At 38.8% G+C, this 23329-nt stretch overlaps 1 protein-coding gene across 1 annotated transcript; it reads left to right on the top strand.

Annotated features, from left to right (window-relative positions):
• Nucleotides 1-18: 18 nt before the first annotated feature.
• On the top strand, nt 19-23020 carry rbm27 (RNA binding motif protein 27). Its single transcript, XM_062433196.1, has 21 exons — nt 19-167; nt 1508-1626; nt 2827-2954; nt 3312-3391; nt 4612-4817; nt 5301-5606; nt 6385-6612; nt 9546-9722; nt 10692-10838; nt 11125-11278; nt 11949-12102; nt 12574-12801; nt 13163-13294; nt 13704-13814; nt 13992-14066; nt 14171-14347; nt 14806-14910; nt 17146-17373; nt 17606-17689; nt 18361-18480; nt 20137-23020. Exons 1-21 carry the CDS (start codon nt 109-111, stop codon nt 20236-20238), a joined length of 3120 nt encoding a protein of 1039 aa, XP_062289180.1. The 5' UTR covers nt 19-108; the 3' UTR covers nt 20239-23020.
• Nucleotides 23021-23329: the final 309 nt, after the last annotated feature.

Below are 23329 nucleotides of genomic sequence, written 5' to 3'. Positions count from 1 at the left end.
GTGAAGAGAGACAGAAGGCCTTAAAGCTTATAAATTTATAGACGATGAGAGCAGGTTTATCAAAACGCACTTTCATTTTATAGACAGTATTATAGTCTTTTCCTCACGATGATCATAGAGAATGTGGATGCCTTGAAGTCGTGGCTGGCAAAGCTCCTGGAGCCAATGTGAGTAGTTGAATTGAAAATGACATTTAGCTTTAGCATGGCTACGTAGCTACGTTAGCAGAGCTAGCCAGTTGGTTAGCCGGGGCATCAATGTGGGCTTGCTAGAAACTGATGGTAAATTCTTCTTGCACGAGTTAGCAAACGCACCGTGGCCGATAGCTGGCCCCTTTCATTGCAAAAAAAACAAAAACAAAAAAACAGACAGTGCGACTTTTCATTTTGTGGAGAAGTGAGACATGTGCACGGTGCATTAGCCTCACTGTTATTTTAAGATCACGTAGCTTCGTTGGCTCACGATAATGTAACTTTATCGCAGCTTAAATAGCCTGCAACAGATAGCTCAACTTGTATGATGCTGCTTATAATTAAAAATAACTATTAAATCAGTTGGGAATATATCTTTATGCTTAGTTATAGGCGAGCTGCTTTTTAAACCCCTTTTTTTGGGGGAAGCAAATGTAAGAATTGTTTGCTATATGAGTTACCATAGTTACACTGCATCTATTTCTCCGTCTCTGTCATGTGTTAAATGTTCAAACTGAGGACACATATGCTGCAAAAGAAGGCACATGAATGTATGTTTTGATGTAAATACATAACGAAGTAATCAAAGAGGTGAATGATGTAAGTGGTGTTGTTTAGTTCAGGCAGTAACAGTCACCTACTGTCTCATATAATAGCATGCTTTTACATTACGTACTGACAGGGTCCTGCACTTTCTGCTTTACTTAGGAAAGGGGGGGGTAATTATGTGCTCCATATAGACCCTAGCTGAATATTAATGAGGCACCTTTGTTAGCTTTCTCATTGACGTTTTTTTAAATCCTTTTCAAATTCTTATTAGAGTAGTTTCAGGTACATTTATCTCCCCTTGAAAAGAAATCCTTTAGTGGAGCCCTATTTGCAATGCATGTTTTATTTTTAGCTTTCATAGTCTTACAGTCTAGGAGCTCATTTGTTATGTAGTCACTTATAGATTGGCTTGGAGCTGTCAAGAGTGCTTTCCTTGTGCTTTGGGTGTTAGTAATGTTAGTTTAACAATCCCAGCACATACTGCCTACGTGGGCATTTTTCATGACGTCTGACAATGTAAAGGTTTTGTAAATTAGAAAATAATGAACCTTTTGTGTAGTTTGAAGTTTTTTTTAGTAATGTTGTGTCCTTCAGTCATTGTTAGGGGTGTGACTCCACACATGATCAGTTAGACGTAGTTGCTGGACGCTAAACCCAGTCCATAAATGTTTTGGCAAAAGCTTCACTGCCTTTCCCTTGCATTGTATTGTAAATGTAAAGAAAAAAACACTGTTCATTTAAGAGAATACATGTATTTTAATTTACAGATGTGATGCTGACCCCTCTGCATTAGCCAATTATGTTGTAGCGCTTGTGAAGAAGGACAAACCGGAGAAGGAGCTAAAGGCACTCTGTGCCGATCAGCTTGATGTCTTCCTACAAAAAGGTATGAACTCCACAGAAAGCTGATTGAATGCAACACATATGATGTTGATCATAGGCCTTGTTTGCCAAGACAGTCATGTAGAAGTCATTCTTCTAGGAGAGATTTTCATCATTTGGCAAACTGGAGAAAAGCATACAGTTTACTCTCCTCCTACATCCCACAGACAATAGAGGCTTTGCAGTTGTGGCATAAATCCTCTTGTGACTGCAACCGGCAGCATTATGGATGTCCATCAGTGAACCTCCATGATGTGATTATTTGCAAATTGCAGCTAAATTTAGGAGGATCCGGTTTGAAAAGGTGCTGCAAATTAAACTTGTTCATCATGAACAAAGCAGGATTGAGTTTTTGAAATTTAATTGACGCATATTGGCTTTCATCAGTTAGGTAACTGACACAGAAGCAACAGTGTCAGACTTTAGCTTAAAACACTAAATGTTGTTGGTTAAAAAAAAGTCAGCTCAGATATCCTGAAGTCAGATTTCTTAATGAGGATAAGGTAGTATTCATACTTCGATGGTCAGACATTGTATGTAGTTTGCCTTCAGCAAGCAGACATCATTTTAAAGCAGCAATAGATTTATTTGCTGCTTTAGGGATGCAATCAGCAGTACATGTCACCATCTATCACTTGTGAGTCCTTAGTATGGCCACCAGAGGGTGTGTTACATTATTAGAAAGCACCTCATTTCCCCTGTAATGTTTCTAGCCCAAATTATAAGAAGTTTGGCTCAGGTTGATTTGCACCAACAAGTCTTTGTTTTTTTGAAATGATTAAATGGTTTTACTTTCCTTTTTTATTTTACAACGCCCCAATCACAAAAAGATCATAGTGTATTTAGTGGTTTGATGCTGGTGTGGAGATGGCTGTTGATAATTCTGGGTTTTAAAACTACAAATCAAGTCCATGTCCCTTTTTTTAAAGTTATGTTTTGTTCTTTCATGTAACATTTTTACCAAGCAAAATTTCCCTGTTTCATCTTTGTGCTCTTTCTGTGTTTATTTGTTTAGACTTTGGATATATTTAGTGGTGCCAGGAGCAGGGAAATATTTAGTGTTGCATGATCCAGTAAGAATGAAAGTGCACACCATGCCTTAGGCCTAATTTGCTATTTGAGTGAGAATCAACAAAGTGAATCCTTTGCATATAATTCCAGTGAAAGATTAAACCTATTCAAATGATTTGTATTGTCATTGCAGAGACGACGGGATTTGTCGATAAACTTTTTGAATGTCTGACAACCAAGAACTACCTAGGAAATTCTGCCGCCAAAGAAGTTCCTAAAGAGGAGATAAAACCACCTGCAGTCAAATCTGACGTTGTGGAGGTAAGAATAGTTGTGTGATTGTGATGAATAGTGAGAAATTGATTGGTTACATTTGGTCTCTGAAAATGAATAGCTTGCCAGTCTTGGTACATATTAAAACAACTTTAAAGTGGTTTTGTAGATAAGTTGGTAAAGCATAACACAAAAAGGCCATTCTGTGTCTGTATGAGGCTTTGGATCAAATTATTTGATAAACATCATACTCTATATAATATAATATATAGCGCACAGGATTTTTTTCAAGTATCTTGACTTAAAACCAATATTATCTTCAGAGTGAGAGAAATCTTTGCATTTCTAAATCTTCTGCTGTTTTTTAGAACATGAAAGAGTTGTAATGTTCTTTTTTCCCTCAAGGCTGAAACTCCAGAGGAGGAGAGAGAAAACAGGCGAAGGAGAAGTCCTCTGAGAAACCGCCCTGACTTCAACGAGTCCAGGTTTGGTTGTGCCTCAAGGGATATGTTTCACTTCAGCTTAATGACCAAGCATTAGGCATATGCATGTACTAGTCTGACATGTGAAATGTAGAGCACCTTAACCCTTGTCTTCAAAAACACAGATCAGTAATTTCTTACTGCTGATTAAAAACCCATCATTTTGCATGGGCTAGTTGCATAGAGATTTTAACGTGGTTATTTGCATGATTAGTTTCAAATCCTACGAGTCTTTTCACTTTTAGCTTGATGATGTCCCCTGTGTCCAGTAGCCTGTCCCTTTTCCATAACACACCCGGTCCCTAACATGTCAGACAGTACAATAGCTGTTGAGGTGTTTAATGTTCTGTAAAGCATAATTTATATTTTGCAGAATCAAGCCAGTCAAACATTTTTCTGTTTTTAACTGGCTTGATTTCTTTGTGATAGAAATTAGTTATTTGCTGCTGAATTATTAGTGATGATCAATTTTACCTATGTCTTTTCACTGTAAATGCTGCTATTAATGTAACATAACACTTCCTGTAAATCAATCAATCAATCATTTTTGCCATCTTCAATCCAAAGGTTGGCTTTCCTGGTTCTCCAAATGCGTCTCTTCTCACCCTTTCTCTTGAGTTGTTCATATCTTCTTTCCCCACTCCATCTTTATGTCATCAAGCCACATTTTGCGTTGTCCCCCCCCCCGTCGTTTCCCTTAAGTCATCCAAAACCCTCTTCAGCCGCCTTCTACTGTAGTACACTGTTCCTGTAGAGGTTTAACATTAAAGGCCTCCCAGTGGAGGAAAGGGATTTTGCCCCTAGAAATGCTGTGCTTTAAATCTAAAACAGAGAAAAATGTTAAGCTTTTTTAGCAAGCAGCAGTAACAGCAATTGAACATAATGCTTCAGAGAAGATCTAAAAGTGGGGAAGGTTTTTACTAAAATATGATCAAATCAAGAGAAACAAGGGAAATTGCATCAAAATGTGTCTCAACTAAAAGCCTGGTTCCCTCCTCAGTTCAGTTAGATAAAGGCCACTAGATGAGAACTGATTTCATTGTGCATATTAAAGTTTATAGATGTAAATGTTCCATCTGTACGTTGTATAGTCATTGAAATACACATTTGCCTCAGATAGTTTTAGATTCAATCATACTGGAACTAACTACTGACTGTTACATTTAAAACAGGCATAAAGATAGCAATTCAAATGCGTTCCCTGTAACTCTTCAACCACACAGGAGCCGCGACGACAGGAGGCGAGATGAGCGCAAACGCCGCGACTTCGATCGGCACGGGAAAAACGCCAGTGACTCCCACCGCGAGCGGGAGCGCCACGAGCGGCGGAGGGGCAGCCCCCGCGGGAGGAGCTACAGCCGCAGCCGAAGCCGGAGTAGGAGTGGCAGCCGGGGAAAGAGCAGGGACAGGGAGCACAGAGGAGTCAGAGGTGAGAAAGTCACACACACCGACACAAGCAGCAGAAACAACAACAGCACAGGGGAGCGGACCCAGGAGTGTAGACGTTCCTGAAGCTGCTCTCTAACTGTGCCTTAATGATGCAGAAGTGCTGCTGGAGACGACCTGGATGTGAAACGCACAGAGACTGAATGGAGTATTGGATATAGCCAATTGTATTATTTTGTTGTCGTATTGTTTGTCCGTGTTGCTAGAAGTTTGTTATCGATAGCAACAATGTGGACAGCTTTGCACGTGCATCAGTGGGGATTTAACAACACGGGCTGGAATTGGCCTTATTGCTCTCAAGGTTAATTTGCATCTTTTAAATGTTTGGCATGATGAGAGAAGTATCTGTTTTTAAAAAAAGCTTAAAAGTTACAAGTTTTGTATTTTTTCTGTGTTCCACTACTGTACTGTAATATTTATTCTTGTCCTGTTGAAATATCTGACTGTTTATGGTTTCCGTTAACAGACTTCAAGTCAAAGTTTGAGGTAGAAAGGAAGGATACTGACAGCTACAACTCTTTGAACACCGCCGCTTCCCAGCAGCAGCAGCACCCGTCGCCTCTCTTGCCCCTTCCCACACCCCCACACCCCTTTTCATCTTCGTCCTCTGCTGGAGTCTCAGGAGGAGTTTCTGTAGCAACACCAGCTCACATGCCCGATAGCACTACAGACAGCTGGTCTGGCTACTATAGCGCACAGAGGCAAGATGGTGTTGGCAAGCCATTCAGCAACAAGAACACTTCACTCAAACAGCGTTGCAGGGATTACGATGGTAAGAACAGAGCAAATCCTCTTTTTCCTGTTTCTTTTTGTTTTGATAGCCATTTCCTATCAATTCTTTGCTCAAACTCAATCTTTATCTTAGATGCTTTTTATCTGTTTGTATTTGCTTCGTACATCTCTTAGATTAGGAAGATATTTTACGTGTCAAAACTGAGACCAGAGGGAAAGTCGAAACAAACAGTATATGATATAGTCGTCATAACGTTTGCTCTGGCTAGTGTGGAAACTCTCCCATTATCTTCCCCTGAGGGTTATTGATTGCCTTGTTTAGTGTCATCACTAATGACCACTGTTAAGCGCTCTTGCTCTCATCCCCAGTGAAAGGCAGGACAGCAAGCAGGCTCTCACCCACCTCTCCACAGAGACATGAGAGGGTTTAAACTTACACCCTGTCCCTGAAGCACACTACTATTTGTCACAGTGCTCAAACACAGCCACTAGAGACCCAGCTCCTTAATGAGACTGTGGGGTAAATACATGCACTGTATGCCTGAGCTGCTTTGAGCCTGGACAGCTATTCATCTTGTTTATTTCGTTTGGTGTTCTCTTCATGTTTACTTTTTTTTTTCTCTGTATATGTACTTGAGTACCAGGGGCCAAAATTCCTTAGAAGAATTAGACTACGAATAGATACTCAAGAGTATGTGGAGAAATAGATTTGTCTTGTTGGTTTGTGTGGTTTATTTATTGCGCCCTAGACTTATAAAAAGTACATAAATAGAACTTTTGGAAGAGTTTTATGACATTTATTTCTTCTTTTTACACAGAAAAAGGATTTTGCGTCCGTGGTGATCTTTGCCCATTTGACCACGGCAACGACCCTCTCATCGTCGACGATGTTAATCTACCGAGCATGATTCCGTTCCCACCCCCGCCTGTTATGGCCCCTGCTGGCCTGCCAATGCCCCCGATCACTGAGCCACCCCCTTCCCTCAGGATACCTCCAATGCCACCGTACGGCCAGCCACCACCACCGGGCGTCTTCCCCATGACCAGTAAGTAGTGCTGCAGCACTGGAGCATAAATGACTTCAGACTTCTAGAAATTGCTTGTGTTGTGCATTTAATAATATTGAATATTCTTTCAGTGGTTTGTACAGTTGTAAAAATTATTTGTGTGTTTGTGATTTCTACAACTGGGACAAAATGTTTCCCAGCAGGGGGGTGGGGACAGCTATGGTTATTCTGCTCTTAAGCACTTGGTTACCCCATGAGGCACATTTTGCCTCCACATCTCTTGTAATTTGCTCCCTTGTCAATTTCTCAATATGCTCATAGTTATTTATGTTGGGAAAGGTACATTTCTTTACCCATGTCCTTGTATATATCATATGTTAAAATGAATGATTGAGTGAATTAATTTTTTTGTAGTTTATTTTATTTAAAAAGGGACTGCACAAATTAATGAAGCAAATAACAAAATGCCAGAATTAGCTAAAGGGTTATTTTTCATCTGTATTCCCCTGGCTGAGCTGTTAAAAAGCCTTCCTCAAATACAACAAAGCAATTGAAAAAATGTTAACTGTCTAGTGGTGCACAGTTCAAATTTGACAGAAATCATAGTAGTCCTTAATTTAATGTGAAACTATCCAACACCATGTGTGTAGCTGACTAAGAGCGCTCATACAAAAAATGTATTTTAAATATACAGCAGTGGAAGTAAATGGTTACCTTTGTCCGTTTTGTGACCTTTAATCATTTCTGTCTCATATGTAGAAGTTATAATTGTGGAAATCAAACGGTGCTGTAGACAGTACCTGTCAGCCTTACTCTCAGACTCCGTTATGTCTAAAACTATGAGAAGCACTCTCTTAACTTGGACTACACACTCAGCTGTAAAATAGTTTTGTTTTGATGTTTGGCTTTTTCCTGTTTTGAGTGGACTGCAACAGCAGTACCAGCCCTACTAACCTGAATGTCCGTCCGTCACTTTGTCACTCACTAACTGAATGACTGACTGAGGAAGTAACACCACTGGTTGGCTGAAAACGGCCGAGGGACAGCCAAGCATGCCAGAATGCGTTTCACACAAAATGGTGGTGATGGCACAGATTGTGAGCCAGTCCTCGAGGTTTTTTTTTTTTTTTTTTTTTTTTTTTTACTTTTTTCATTTGTTTTCTTTTTAATTATGCTTACTAAAAGCATTATCCACTTATCATCAAAATTAAAAACTCAGAATGCTATGAGGAAAAATATAAATTGAGTATGAAAATAGATAAATAAGTACATTTAAAAAAAATAAGGTGTTGAGGGGTTGCTTAAGACTCGGCCCATCTTTTCTCTATATACAGTCTGTTTTTGCCAGTGTTGATCCAGAATCCCTGATTTAGTTCTTAGATAATGAGTTAGTCTTTCCATGGAGTATATTTCCTCTACAATTTAAACCAGCTCCTTGTGGTGGCCTTTTTGCATGCCAGTATCAAGATTTTGAAGAGATAGATGTCCGTCTTTTGAATAATGTCCTCCGGTATATCGCTTTATTAAGTTTTATTACTTTTTCGGTCAAGAAAGGAACCTTTTTAGATTCCCAATATGTGGTCAGTTTATCCAAAATGACGGGCGGTGGGGGTGTTGTACTGGCCATTGGGAGCACTGGAGAAATCCCAGTGTGATGGTTGCTATGTAGGCTGCTTGAGCCCATTACACAGAAACAAGAGCCTCTTATGTGTTTTCCTCTCTTGATGTCACCAAACATAAAACCTCTAGTTTAGAGAAGCTTTTCAACTTAATTTGGAAAAATAAGCCACACAAGGTTAAAAAAAAGGAGGTTATGTATATGTCTCTGACAGGGGAAGACCTTAATGTTTTTGGACTTTTCGTCATTCAACCATATTATCCAAATTAACTGGATCAAAAGATTTCTGAAAGATCCAGATAGCATGTGGCATATTATCCCAAACTTTCAAAGTAGGTGGTCTTAATTGTTTATGAATGTGCCCTTATGCTGTTCATAAACCTCCTATCAAGCTCTCCAACTTTCATAGGCACGCTCTTAATGTTCTGGTCCCTTTTTATACAAGCACAACTATGGTCCTCACAAATAATAAGGGATATTAATGACTAATGTCAAAGTAAATCATCATTTAAATTAAAAAAAGATTGGTTTAACAGCTATTTAACAGTTAAGGGCGTCCATATTCATATGAAGATTTTATAAAGAAATCATGTTCCTGCATACCACCCTTCTGTGTTATGCAAGACAGAAGAACAGAAAAGGGAATGGGAGATATTTGCATTGTTTGATTGTTATAAAACAGTGACAGTCCTAAATAAGGTATTTAAGGTTCAAGGTTTATTTTAATTGGCATTATACAATGTAGAAATGCAAAATAAACTTCAGTGTAGCCTCAATGTAACACATGCAGACTATATTTTAAATTAAAATAGAATAAAACATCGGTTTGGTAATAAAATAGAACAAAGTATACAAATGTACCATTAAGAAAGAAATTAAATTAAAGGAGCAACTATATTATAATTTATATTTCTTCTCTTACCTACATAATATTAATACTCCTAATTACTGGAGCTTTTCAGATACATTTGTTTTGTTGTTGCCGAATGGATACGAGTTAATGAGCAAGACAATATTTCACTTTCAATAAACTTTTTTAAACAAAGCTGATTTTTCTGCCCGTTGCTTTGAACATATTGGTTCTTGTAGTGGCATCCTCCCCTTTTAAGTTTTTTTTTTCTTTCTGTGCATTTTGCTATAAATTAGATGCAAAATATTTTTGTTTTAATGTGAAGCTGAAGCTTTGAACAGATGTTTCCACTCTCTGCCACCTTCACTGCCGTATTTAAGGAACCTGTGTGGCATGAATAACATTAACAGTTCAGACTTTGCTCATAAGTTAAAGACTCAGTCATGCCTGCGATATATATATATGTATACCTGAGACATTAGCTTGGGCTTGTGTCTCCCTCAGGACCTCCACTGATACCAACCAGTGGAATTGATACCCCCAACCACCAATCGGCTATCGCTGCTTCTCCTCCTATCAGACCTCCTGGTGTAGGGATGCCGCCTACTCTTCCTCCTCCTCCACCTCCTCCCTGCTCGTCTTCATCTGTGTCACTACGTCCCCAATATGTCCAGTCTGAATGTAAGCAACGGTGCTTCTCCTATTCCCATTGGGACTGTGTGTTTGGAGGCGACATACTGTGGTCTCTTTTAATTTTTCCATTTATTTATAACTATGCTCTTTTTTTTAATGCTCCATTAGTTTCCCTTTTCCCTCAGTTAATTACAGTCAATAGAACTTTATAAAGTTGAACTACAGTGACTAGTGAGAGTTAAGTTTCATTTTGTGGACTTTTAAGTAGCCTGTGTTTTTGTTTGCAGTAACAGCCTTTGACCAGAGGGTAGCGCTGTTTATTAACTTAAAAGACAAGGCAGCTCTGAGCAATTAACATCAACTCTGATAATTCTGATTGGGTTGAGTGCTCTTCCCATAATTCAGCTCATGAATAATTCAATTTATACAGAAAAGCTCCAGCTTAGTTCAAACAGAGTGGGTCTACTTTGAGTTAATTACAAACTTGGGTTTTTTGACCTTAATTCAACTTGGGTAGCCAAAATCACAACTGTCATGAAAGGTCTTGTGTTAGATTTAGCTTTTGTGTCAGGATTAAGATCATCTATATTTACCATCTCAAGGTGTTTAATTTTGTTTATCATGTTTATCATCAGATGTCATTTAAATTTTTCTGTATTTATCTATCTTTTAATATATCTATTATTTGTGAATCTCTGTGTTTTTGTCAGTGTTACATATTTTATTTACTTCTCTGAGCTGTATTTAATATATGATGTCACAGGTTGCTGTCACCACATTGGACAAATTTAATCTCACCGCATTTTATACTATATTATATATTGTTGTGTGCTAAATAAGTCATTGATTTATGTATGTAGGACTGCTTGTTTTAATTGTGTAATTATATCTTCATATTGAATATTTTTTATTTAGGTTTGTTTTTTCACCTTTTATGACTGCTAGTGTGGATATGAAGCAACCTTTTTTTAACAGCATGTATGTGTGTGTATATGTGTGTTCATTTTTACACCTCAGATAACTATGATCCAGAGGCCTATAATCCAGAATCCCCAGGCCTGACGGCGGCAGGTCGTAACCAATACCGTCAGTTCATTCCTCGAGTGCAGACCCAGCGCCCCAACCTCATCGGCCTCACCTCCAATGAAGGACAAGGCTCCAGAGGTAACAATTGTCAGTCTTCTTAGTACTCGCACTCTCACCCGAAACTAATCCTGGGCAATGGGCGTTTGTTAATGTTATTTGATCGGAAAAATGTTTCTGCTTGTGTAGTTTAAAAATAGTGTAAATTATGTTATTATATTATTACAGTTTGGAATTAATAGGGAGCAAGATCCAAACATAAATATTCTATATGATGATGGATAGATTTGTGGTGGATACAGTGAAGTTAAAAAGCTCCTAATAATTATTGTTTGTCTGTGTTCGTGTCTCTTTGTACATCTTCTAGCTGCCAACATAGTGATCCAGACAGAGCCTGCCACTACAGCCAGCACTCCTGGAAGTAATGTGTCCCGTTTCAACACGGAGCAGGACATCAGGAAGAGAACCATGGGATCCAGTACAGCTGAGGGACCGGCAGCTAAAAAACCCTGGATGGAAAAGTACGAATTTTACACACATATGACAAGTCCCACTCAAAAAATAAAAAATAAAAATTTGATTTGCTACAGCAGTAAACACTTTGGAAATATTTGCCACATTTAAAAACAGTAGCAAAACAAGGCTGAAGAACATTTTCTTTATTTACATACAGAAGCAGTTAATGATTATATTCTTTGAAATTGAGCATGTAGCTTTTAAATGTTGCCTCTGGATATGTTAGCGCTGCCTGGAGACCTCAAGGTGTTCAAAGATACTTTATACCTTAACTGAACAGGTTCTTGTTTTGTGAAGAAATGTAAAGAAACGAGCTGGCCAGTTGAAATTCGATCAAACAAATTGGTGCCTGGCCACATTTCCTGTTACCGCTACAGGAGCCTTGTTTCCAGGCAAGGTGACTCATAGGTCAGGAGCCTGTCTTTTGTCTCTGCTGTGGGAAGCAGGCACACAAAGATCCACATGACCAGGATGATGTTCTATTGCAAAGGCCTTACCTATAATCCTTTTGAGTGTGCAGCAGGTTGACATGTGGTCCTCCTTTTCAACCGTTATATACAGTAGCCTGTAGGTACTTAAGTATGAAGCAGACACTCAAACCTCCAGCCTATCAAACTATGATTTATTTCACTTCATATTATTGTTGGTGATGTTCACTTTTGCTCTCTGTTTTAGGCCAAACTTCAACAACCAACATAAGAGCAGCTTTCCCAAGAGGAATCACTATGTGAACACCAAGCTCGAAGTGCGCAAGATCCCACGTGAGCTCAACAACATCACCAAGCTCAATGAGCACTTCAGCAAGTTTGGAACCATTGTCAATATTCAGGTAAAGTGCATCACATTGTTCAAGGGGTCATCGTGACATAGCTTAGAAAACTAAGTGTACTCTAGATTGGTAGTGGTTGAAGTATTGGCAGTGTGAGAATAAGATAATTTATATACCAAAACAACTATTTGAAGTTTGCATTTTTTTAAGATACATTACATGCATACAGTGCAGGATTTACACCAGTTGCAAGACAAAGTGTGACAAGAAGTCACATTTACTGTATCATATGTGGCTCAAATATTATTTTACACCCAATACAACTTGAAATGTGAATGCTACATGTTAAATGATCCACTGGATGGGGTGTTACGGTTGTGGCAATTTATCTTTTTTATTGAATCCGTTGAATTTTGCACACAAAAAAAAGTAACACAACATCCAGCATCAAGCTCATAAAGTTCAGCTCTGCAAAATGATTTGTTTCATCACATCCTCACACCAAAATCACACGCACTGCATTTCATCTAGGTGGTGTTTGGGGGAGACCCAGAGGCAGCGTTGATCCAGTACACAAAGAATGAAGAAGCCAGACGGGCCATATCCAGCACAGAGGCGGTCCTCAACAACCGCTTCATCCGTGTGTACTGGCACCGTGAGCCCGGCACGAACCCCACAGGGCAGCAGGAACAGAGCTTGGGGAGCCAGTTGACGGGGTCAGCGCCTAATCAGGGGCCGCAGCACAGCAATGTGCATAAAGTAAGTATAAAGAGTTGACACATTTATTCATTCCACCTTTAATGCTTATCTTTTACACTGTCTACATAGCAGGAGGTTTGAGCGCAGCATGTGAGTCACTCTCAGTATTCAGTCTGTATCTTCACAGGATGTGTTCAGTTACAGTATTGAGTGTGCAATCACTGTTATAGCCTGCATGAAAAGAAAGAAAATAGACTTGAAGTGTAAAAATCTAAATAGAAGCACATCTTTCTGTCCTTTGTATGCAAAATATACAGCAGAAAAACAAACCTGTAATGCCTCCTCTGTGTAGACATGTTAGTCCTGTCACGTAAACCCTACATCAGATTTACTTTTTATCTCCCTTTACTTTTATCTGCAGGGTATCAAGCAGCACAATCCTGCTGCTTACGTGCTGAACAAGACTATACCCAAGCATCGCCTGCCAGCAGTGGCTGGGACCACAGCCACAACCAAGCCGGACGGCCTCAACCCAAACACAGACCCTGTCACTGTATGTCTTTCTTTCCTTGTGTGTGTGTGTGTGTGTGTGTGTGTGTGTGTGTGTGTGTGTGTGTGTGTGTGTGTGTGTGTGTGTGTGTGTGTGTGTGTGTGTGTGTGTGTGTGTGTGTGTGTGTGTGTGTGTGTGCTGAATGAAAGTAAATTATTTATTTTAACAGGCTCTGAATTCCACACTTGTTGATTGTCACAGCTGTTCCTGCACCAGTCAAAGCTGAACAGACACTTAACATCAGAACAGCAAAACAAGAGAATGAACCATAATTTGTTTTTATGTGTCCTAAGATGTACCGTGTGATTTATGAGCTGTTGGTGTTTCACAGTAACTTCACGTTTGTGTCTGTCTAAAAGCTGATTTTCATGACCTAAATGTGTCTCTCTCTCTCTGTCTCTGTGGCACTTAGGGGGCGCCTGCACTGACAAACACCCCGAAGGGCCCCTTCAAGTCGTCCTCAAAGACCCTTGGGAAAACGGGAAAAGCACTAGAAGCACAGGAAGTCCTAAAGAAGAAACAGGCATGTTGCTCAATTTTTTTATACATACTATGACTGGTACAAGTACAGCAGAGCTAGGATTAGCTATTTGTTTCTCTCGGGACGCCACTGAGAAGATCATTTACTGTATGGGTCTAGGAAATAAAATGTCCACAAGTGAATTTAAATGATTTTATTGTCTATTTTTTTTTTATTCAGGAGGCATTAAAACTCCAGCAGGACATGAGAAAGAAGAAGCAAGAGATGTTACAGACACAGATGGAGTATCAGAAGGTAACACTCATTCCCGTTAATTTGTCTCTTCAACTGCCACCGTTCTTCCCCTCACCTTACCATTTCCCTCTCTCTCTCTCTCACGCTACTTGTCCTTCTTCCAGGCGTTGATAAACCATCTCGAGAAAAACCGAGGGATGAAACCTGCAGAAAGAGACGGCATCATGAAGACGCTGAAGGAGCTGACGGAGAAGATCGCCCAGCAGCAGAATGAAATGAATCCTGCCTCCCAGGTCTCTGGTGCCAAATCCAACCACAACCAGACCAAGACCAAGACTGACGTAAGTTTGAGCCTTTTAAGCAGGGAAAATGACAGCCTGTATTATCACCTTTTTAAACAAAGATAATTAAACACAGTGCTTCCCCTTACTTGCTCTACAGATACTGTAACTGTATAAACTGTAGGTAAATTAGGTGGGCAGATGTTAACACTGAACAAATGACTAGCCATACCATATGACCAATACCAATATCAACCTCTACCAGCTCATTGGATATTTTTTTAATTGATTGGCCTTGTTGGACAGAAAATGCACAAAAATGTAAACGTGTCAAGGCTGCAAGTTTATCTGATTTTATCTATTTTCAACCGTATTTGTAAACCAAGCTCACACGCTAGGTCTTTTTTTTTTTTTTTGCAAACTGTGCTGCTAAGTCTATTTTGAATCTGTCTGTTTTTCATTGCTTATGTATTAGGCGAACAAAACAATTTCTCATATTTTGCATGTTATGTAATCAGGCCCAGAAGGAATTGCTGGATGCTGAGCTGGACTTTCACAAGAAGATGAGCTCTGGAGAGGACACAACAGACCTAAAGAGAAAACTGGGACAGCTACAAGTGGAGGTAATACATATGCACACACAGTGCATGACTAGAGACCAACTTTCTGGAAAGAATGATAACTCAGAGCCACAAATAGATTTATGAAAAATAATACCACAGTAGCAGTATCTGGGATAATCAGCATTTGGGGGTGATGACTGGAAATGCCTCAGAAGAAGTTAGCAGATAAGACCGCAGTTTGATATGACCCAAAATAAATAAACGTTCATCATAAACACACACACACACACACACACACACACACACACACACACACACACACACACACAGCAGAAGAACCAACAGATAAAGTTAGTAAGATAAGATCACTCTTATCACTCAGCACTGCCTGATTGTAAACTAGTAGAAAGGAAATAATGGAGAAGGTAATGCACCAAGATCTGAATGATGATCAGTTAGTCTGTGTTATGTAATATTGACAATTTAAAAAATGAATGGTGTTAATATTGTATACAATTTATTATTTATTCTAGACAAACTCAACGAAAATTACACCCAACTCTACTGTTCCCGTCAGCTCTACAAATTTTTTTGGCATCTTCTAACTTATTGTTTTGGTTTTACAGCCCCCAACTTTAACTTTTGTTATCAGCATAGTTTTCGGTAAAAAAGCCCTGATAGATCCTCAGTACACTACCAGCGCAGCACCAAACAGCAGACAGACAGTTAGCGTTTAAGAGCATTAAGTAGGTAAAGATTTTTTTGTTGTTGTTTTTTTAAGAGTTAGTGGAGATCAAAAACTTGCAGATATGTATCTGCTGGATGTGTATTTAGGTCAATCTTGTGCAGTTTTTTTTAATACGTATTTGTTAATTTTGATCCCTTACAATTGTCCCTTTCCAAAAAAAAAAAGGTCAAACACAGTATACCCCTCACCCCATCCCATCCCAAAATAAGTAACAACAGTAGTAAGAATAGTAAAAAAAAAAAAAAATGCAGCAATCAATCAGAAAAGGTAGGACATACAAATAATTACCACAGCTTCACTTATAAGTCATTGAGATAACAATAAAACTGAAGGAGGAAATGCTAATCTTTTTTTTTTTTTTTAAAGAAATGTCATCATATATGCACATTTTATGAGAGCATAGGAAACTGAATGAAAGTAGGCATTTATTGATTTATGGTTGGTTGTTCTCCAGTTACACATGACTACCAAAAGACACTGTTGATTTATGTGGTCGAAGAATTAGGTTTTCAGAAACATTGTTTGAATTTTGAAGTGTAAATATGTTTTTGTTTGAGTTGATCATTATTGTTTTTACAGGTCTTTATTTTCATTATTTCTTACAGGTCTTACAAGTGTTTTTTTGTTTTTTTATTTCCACATAAAAAGCTCAAAACTGCATCCAAGACAGCACTTAGTCAGCTCAAACTTGCTCCAAATATCCCCGCCATCTAAAACTAGCACAAACACAGACGAGGTCGGCTGTGTCACAAGACTAGTGTAACAAGAACATAGCTTTTGTTAGTAACACCCTGTCTAGCATGTCTTGTTCCTCTATCCCTGTGGGTCCTAAATTAGCTGGTAATTAAAAATGCATATCCCCCCATCCATCCCAACCTTACCCTCCTTCTGCACATTAAACTGCAGCCACTTAAAGCAAGCCCAGAGGAACAGCCGCTAACGAAGCCAAATCAGACACAGGTCTTACACTGATAGAGCCCCGTCTCATTAAAGTTTGAGCCGTTAGTCCTTGAAAGAAAATCGCGGGATGACAATTAGAGGGAGAAGTGAGGGAGGGACAAATGGAAGAGAGAGTGGTTGTGAGGTTTTGGAGTGGTTAAGAAGCGAGGAGATGTCACTTTAAATATGGAGGAGTGACAGCTAATGGTAAAGGCCAGAAAGTGACAGAGGAGGAAACCAGAGATGAGTGTGTAGGGAAAGTTTAAGGACAGAAGAAAGGAAATCTGTCATATTTTGCAGATAATATCTTTTTTCCATCAACTTTGTTCCTGTGTAAATCCTTATTCAACTGTTTCACTAAGCCAGGATTTGAGTGGTTTTAGACACGTGATAAATAAGAAACACTCCTACTTCTCTGGCATGTTTCTTTTAACAGTGAAAAGTGCAACAATACAACAGCGTGGCACAGTCTGGTTAAGGTTTCCACATCTGTTACTAATGATTTTTTAACACTGCCAGGTGGCGCCAGCACGTGTTTGTACATTAAAGGAAGCAGCAGCCAGTCAGTTGCTTTGTAACACTAAACCTCTCTATCTGTCTTCCTTTAGGCGACACGACTAGGCCTCATCCGGCCCCCAGTGGGTCGAGGTCGGGGCCGAGGGAAGATGGCCCTGGAGCCTGGCGTGATGCATGGAGGCCGCGGCAGGGGCAGAAGCCGGGAGATGATGGGTCGCGGCGGGACTGTGAACCGCATGGTTGTCGACCACAGACCCAGAGCTCTGGCTATTCTAGGTGTCACTCAGGAGGAGAAAGAGGAGCTAATGCCGCACTTTGTGGTGAGAACGGGGCAGGAGGTCATAGTAACATGTTACTGTTAAAAACGTATTTTAATTTTCTTTTAGAGATTTTGATTGAGGATCCACACTGATGATTATTTGATGTGCAACACTTTCTTCTTCTTATCTGGTTTAAGATTTAGGAGTTACACTGTTAAATTGCATGGCAAGAGAATCAAATTGTTTCTTGAGTAATCGACTGAAATTCACACTGTTCTTTTTTTATTCTTAGAAATTTGGTGAGATCGAGGATCTTCGCGATCAAGACGCCAACAGTGTCATCATGACCTTTAAGACACGAAGCGAAGCAGAGAATGTAAGTCACAAGAGTCGAGATCTGACCGGCCTCTTTGGCTCTGTTTACACCTGGCATTAACAAGCGTGTAGAGCTGACCACTTCATTGCACCTTCTGCTAGAAGGTCAAAGGGGCCCGTGCAGTTATTACATCAAACAAGTACCAGATTAGTTTTTTTTATTTAGTGCAGGTTAAAGAGCTAAAAGCTTATAAAAATGTTTCAAGAACTAATAAACATATACAGGCTAGTCCAACTGTTCAGATTACTCCAACCAGCGGAGCACAGATGTAGCTCCTACTAACTTCGACCTTTGTGCTGTGGTTGTTTTGTTTTTTTCATTGGAAAAACTTTAATCAAGAGTTAAACTGTGTAGTCTAATATGAAGTGTTCATTAACAGCTACTGGAGAGCATTTTCAATTTTGGCCACTAGGAGGATGTCTAAGTTTTTGTGTTGAAGTAGAACCTGACACAGAGTGAATTTTTATTCCTGCCCTCAGTAAGTTAGCCTGCTAGCTAGCTGACTGGAGGGAACATGATGCAGACAAAAGTCCAGCGTGGAAAATATAATCTAATCTTGTCAGGTGTTGAATATGTGGAACAGAGCTATCGTGGTCTCACATCGACAATGCTGATCAAGTCATTGGAGGCTTTGGATATAACTTGCATTTGTCCTTCTGCTTTATTTCTAGGCAGCTAATCAGGGAGCTAAGTTCAAAGGTCGTGTGCTGCAGATTTCCTGGTACAAGCCCAAGATGCCCTCTGTCACAACAGAGCCAGAGGAAGAAGAGGCTAAAGATGAGGACAATACGGTAGGACACATCACACACAAAACCAAACACTTCAATTGCAACATGGCTTCACGTGTTATCATTTAGTAACATTCAGCTACCTAGAGACCAGAGAAGGAAGTCCATGTACAGTGCAACTTCAAAAGTCTAAGTGGGAAAACTTTTGGAAGTTTTAGTTATATTCACAGATTTTACTTGTACATTTCTATGCAGTGCTTCTGAATTTTTCACTGCAGCTCCCAAAGGAAAATAAGGGCAAGCCTCTCAGTACTAAGAGCATCCTGTCCCTTTGAGTAAAACTACATTACTGTCGGTGAAATCCTCATACTGTACTTTCCAGCCTTGGTTAGGGTTCTGTTTTTGAGTATGCAGTCCTGCTTGTGCACAGTTTTGTGGCCTAAGGACGATCCCACCACAGTAATATGTGATTATTCCGTAAAATATGAGCTCATGCAAGATTGGACATTTTAAGTAATTTGAAGATTCCCAATAATTGCTGATCCACTTCTGATTACAAGTCAGTATTTTTTTATATAATCAGCCTGTTTTGGGTTGTGTTTGAGTCATTGACTTAAAATGTTTTAGAAAGCCCCAGTAGTCCGTGACGCTGCACAAACAAAATGCACATATTTCCCAGTTTATTAGATACACCTCGTCAATGTCATGCAGTTCAGTAAAACAACTAGAGCTGCAATGATTAGTCAAGTTTTTTTGATTTAGAAATTCCTAAAATTAATCACAAACTGTTTTGATATTTTTTTTAAATGTTCGTATGATGTTCTGAGTCAATTTTAAAAAGAAAAAATGTCAGCTTCTTAAATGTGAATATTTTCTGGTTTCATTAGTCACCTATAGCCACTTTCACACATGCACTCCAACCTTGAAGTTTTCCAGATATTTGCCAGAGGAGCACAAACACAGCAGGCCATCTAAGCTGCACTGTTTTTGACTGGACCTGAATGCTCCACTGTGAAGCTAGTGTGAATTGGAGAGAGGACGTCCTGCAATGTCACATAAAATAAAGTTTTTATTTCTGATAAAAAAATCTTTAAAATGCTGAATTACAACTTCAGCGTACATTTGTGTTTTCTTCCGCCTCCTGCACTGCTCGCCTAAACCAAACGGAGTATTTCCAGTAGGTGGGAACGTGTCTGAAACGAATAATTCCCTCCTGTGTGTTACATGTGTGAAAGGGAAACTCTGGAAAATGTGCGGATGTGCGGACCTGATTCTGTGGACATTGTCCAGAGTTCGTATGTGAAAACAACTTATGACACTCCTTGGGTTGTGGTCTGTTGTTCGGACAAAACAGAGATAGATTTAAGGGTCACTTAGAAAGTTTAGCCAGTCCAACAAGCACTTTGGTCTATGTGGAAAACAGTTTTGAATGTTTCATTTAATAAACCGAGCTGGTGCTTACAGACATGCTTCAATATTGGTTGGTTGGACAAAATAAGTTGGCAGACTGCTGTTTTCTGAAGTCAAACCAGCTAATAAATTAACTTCTTTCACACATGAAGGTTGTGCCAAGAGAAGGGTTCTAGTCTTTCGAAAATCTCCTCACGTGTGATCGAGCACTGACACAATAGAGACCTGCTCCTATCTGACTGAAACCTTGCTGCTTTGAGAAGAACCACAACTTGTTCAAGCTAAAAAGTGTCCTTTTCATTCCAACAGAAGGAAGCTAGCTCTTATTTGCCTGGTGAGGAGGAGGAAGAAGAGGAGGAGGAGGATGACGATGAAGACGACGAGTACGAGAGCCGATCTTGGAGACGATGAAGGCGTCGTGATTCGTCATCACCTGCTCTCCAGCAAAATCAGTGGTTATTTTTCCCGACATGTGGACAAAATCAATACAGCAGAAATCACAATTTTTTTCCTTTTCAGTATTTTCAAACTAAGTAATTTTAGACTCTAATCAAAGTAAAAACGTCTTTACTTTAGTTGTACATCAAAAGAGGTTTAGAGGATCTGCATTTTTTGTATTCCTCAACTAAACAAAATTATTTAAAACATCTCACTTTTGCTGAGAAAGATAAATGTTAAGTTGTTCTTATAGATAGAAAAACCTATGTAAGTTTCAGTGTGCTTACCAGATGATTAATATCAGTAATGCACAACATTTGTGTCTACTGTGAATAGGTATTTTTATACATACTGTATTTAAGCTCTTTTTCTCACCAGTTTTTGAAAAATCTTGTCCTCAGTGCAGGGACAACCATTCCATCACTAATAGTACGTTCTCTGTTGCTACCAGAGAGATATTTATTTATTTTTCCACTGCATAAGTACACAGTGCCGTACCGATATTGACACAGTATGGTTTTGGTTTTGTTTTCCATTCAATCGCTCAGTTTGTTTTGGTATGGGTAAGCCCAAAGTGGTAAAAGATCCAAATATTTTTGGCAGTGGCTCTGTGTGCTGGCATGAATACATGCTAGTTTGTGCATGTTGCACCAATAAATCAACAGAGCCACCCCTGCCCGGCACCCAAAGGTGCTGATACTGTACCATAACCATATTAGAGCCAGTGCAGGTACAGAAGGATACCAGTGCAATAGAGAAACCCAAATAAATGTTTACAAATTGCAGTGTCCATGCACGTCAGATACAGTCTTGTAGTAAATATTCACATTTTCCCCGCATTACCTTTTGTTGCTCGCTGACCAGTGCCACTCTGTAAATATAAACACTCATACGAGTGTTTTACATTTTCTAAGAGTGTGTGACATTTTTCACTTGTTTTAATCTGTCTCCTGGTCATCCAAAAGGCCTGACAGGACAAGGATCAGATCACCCATTTCAAAAATGTGAGATCCATAGACAGGTGTTTGAATGTAATACGGAACAGTTGATTTTAATATATGTATATATATATTTATATATATATATACACATACATATATATACATATAAATATATATATATATATATATATAATTTGCCTTACACAATCAGCAGATGGCTGAATTTTTACAAGATTTGTGATTTACTTTTGTAAATTTTGTAAATGCTTGAAAGAGAAATTACTGTTGTACTTACTTTGTTTTTTGTTTTTCGATTTTTGTTTTTGTCATTTTTAAATGAATGACAAGATTGTGTCAGGTAGAAAAGGTCACGCAAGAGTGCTTAGAGTCTCTGCTTATTCGCAAGAACTGTGCATTTTTGTTAAACCAGTCCATATTGTTATTTCACTAAATTTGTCATTTCAGCAGCCCATTTCTTTTAAGGAAACAGTCAGAGCTGCTCAAAACAAAGGCACTGGGAGTCATGCACCTCGCAATATTATTTGTGCATTATTGCAGCTTTGCCTGCGCCTCATTATTGTCAGACAGTGCAACAAACCCATAAGCATCTGCTTCCACAATGCGCACCTTTCACGACAATAATATTTTGTGTTTTGCCTTCTTTACATACTGTATACTGTATTTTAGGATCCTCAAGGTGGGAGGAATGAAATTCATTAAAGGTCATTTGGAAATGTACTACATGCAAAATGACACATTTTTGACATTTAAAATGTGTTTATTTATTCCTGCCCTGAAACAAATAACTATGTTTACTTGCACTCTAATGAATTTTAGATGTTTGAACATCATTATTCAACTAAACTGATTACATCCAGTAAAATAACTAGTCTGAATAACACCAAAACAAAGGAGACACATGAACTTAATAGTTAATTGTAGCAGTCTCACTATTGTAAATATACATCTACTCACTATACTTACATCTGTCTGCATGTAAATATAGTGAGTAACAATGAAATGAGGAAAAATGCTTGCAAAAGTGTGACAGAATTTGTCTTATTTGTTCCTTAGAGTAGTCTGGCACCACATGTGAAAGGGTGCAGAAACCTTACCGTGATTTCCTCCCACCTACAATGTTCGTTGCGCTTTTGTTTGGATTGCATATCTCACTGTCGACTGATAACTCAGAAGCCTCCTGCCAGTGACCTCATTGTCCCATCCAAACCTTTACATTCATGCTTTTGTCTCCACCATCACTGTGCCAGTCACAGTGAGGTTCAGGTGTGCATGTGGAAAGATGAAGCTTCTCCTTTTGGCACCTTGTACTTTAATATGATTTTTTTTAATGAGGTCACTGGCAGTTTGAAAGGACAAACCTATACTGGCAGGGTTCTTGCTTGTTTAAATTGAGGATTCAGAGAAGGTCTCTCTCCCACTTTTTGTACTTGTACTTGTAACTTCTGTATGCTACTATCACACAATAGTGTAAAAAAAATGTAAAATGTTTATTGGATAATAGTTTTGGATTTGTTACTGTTTATATTTGCAGGATGTGGATGTATTTTCTTCATGTATTATGTTTGTAAAAAATGGATTTCTAATTTACTAGCATGTTTGCTTTTGCCAATAAAGATGGAGGAATGGGGTGCTTGTAAGACAATGAAAGAAAAAAGAAAAAAAAATACAAGAAGAAAAAATATATTTTAATTGGAGAGAAAAAAGAGTTTTGAGTTAAAGAAAGAAAATTGACCAAAAGAAGTCAACATTGGCAAGGGGAAAAAATGCAAGCAAAAGCATTCCAGAAAATATTACTTTAACTCTTGTGTGGTCTCCTTCATTTCGCACGTTCCTACATCCCAGAGATATGTTAGCCAGAGCAAATTGATTAGGTTGCATGATTAGAGTACTACAATGTCATACAAGTATCTTAAATATTATTCAAATTTTATCAGGTTTAAATATAAATTCAGCTATCAGACATTTAATTACACAAGGACGTGTGAAAATGGCATTTTGAGTAACAAAATGTCTTCCTGTGTGCTTTACTAATTATTGATTAAAATTATGAAAGTTCGGACACAATTATAAGCATATTAAAACTAACTGGACAGTCTACCTTC

This window comes from Scomber scombrus, chromosome 14 (genome assembly GCF_963691925.1).
Source record: "Scomber scombrus chromosome 14, fScoSco1.1, whole genome shotgun sequence".
Lineage (NCBI taxonomy): Eukaryota > Metazoa > Chordata > Actinopteri > Scombriformes > Scombridae > Scomber > Scomber scombrus.
This window is presented reverse-complemented; position numbering and strand designations above follow the sequence as displayed.

Excerpts from the sequence above, each read along its gene's own strand:
- rbm27 (XM_062433196.1), top strand. The coding sequence starts at position 109 with ATGATCATAGAGAATGTGGATGCCTTGAAGTCGTGGCTGGCAAAGCTC. Across the intron at positions 14,067-14,170 it reads CACAGATGGAGTATCAGAAG|GCGTTGATAAACCATCTCGA; the intron begins GTAACACTCATT and ends TCCTTCTTCCAG. Across the intron at positions 17,374-17,605 it reads AGCTAATGCCGCACTTTGTG|AAATTTGGTGAGATCGAGGA; the intron begins GTGAGAACGGGG and ends TTTTATTCTTAG.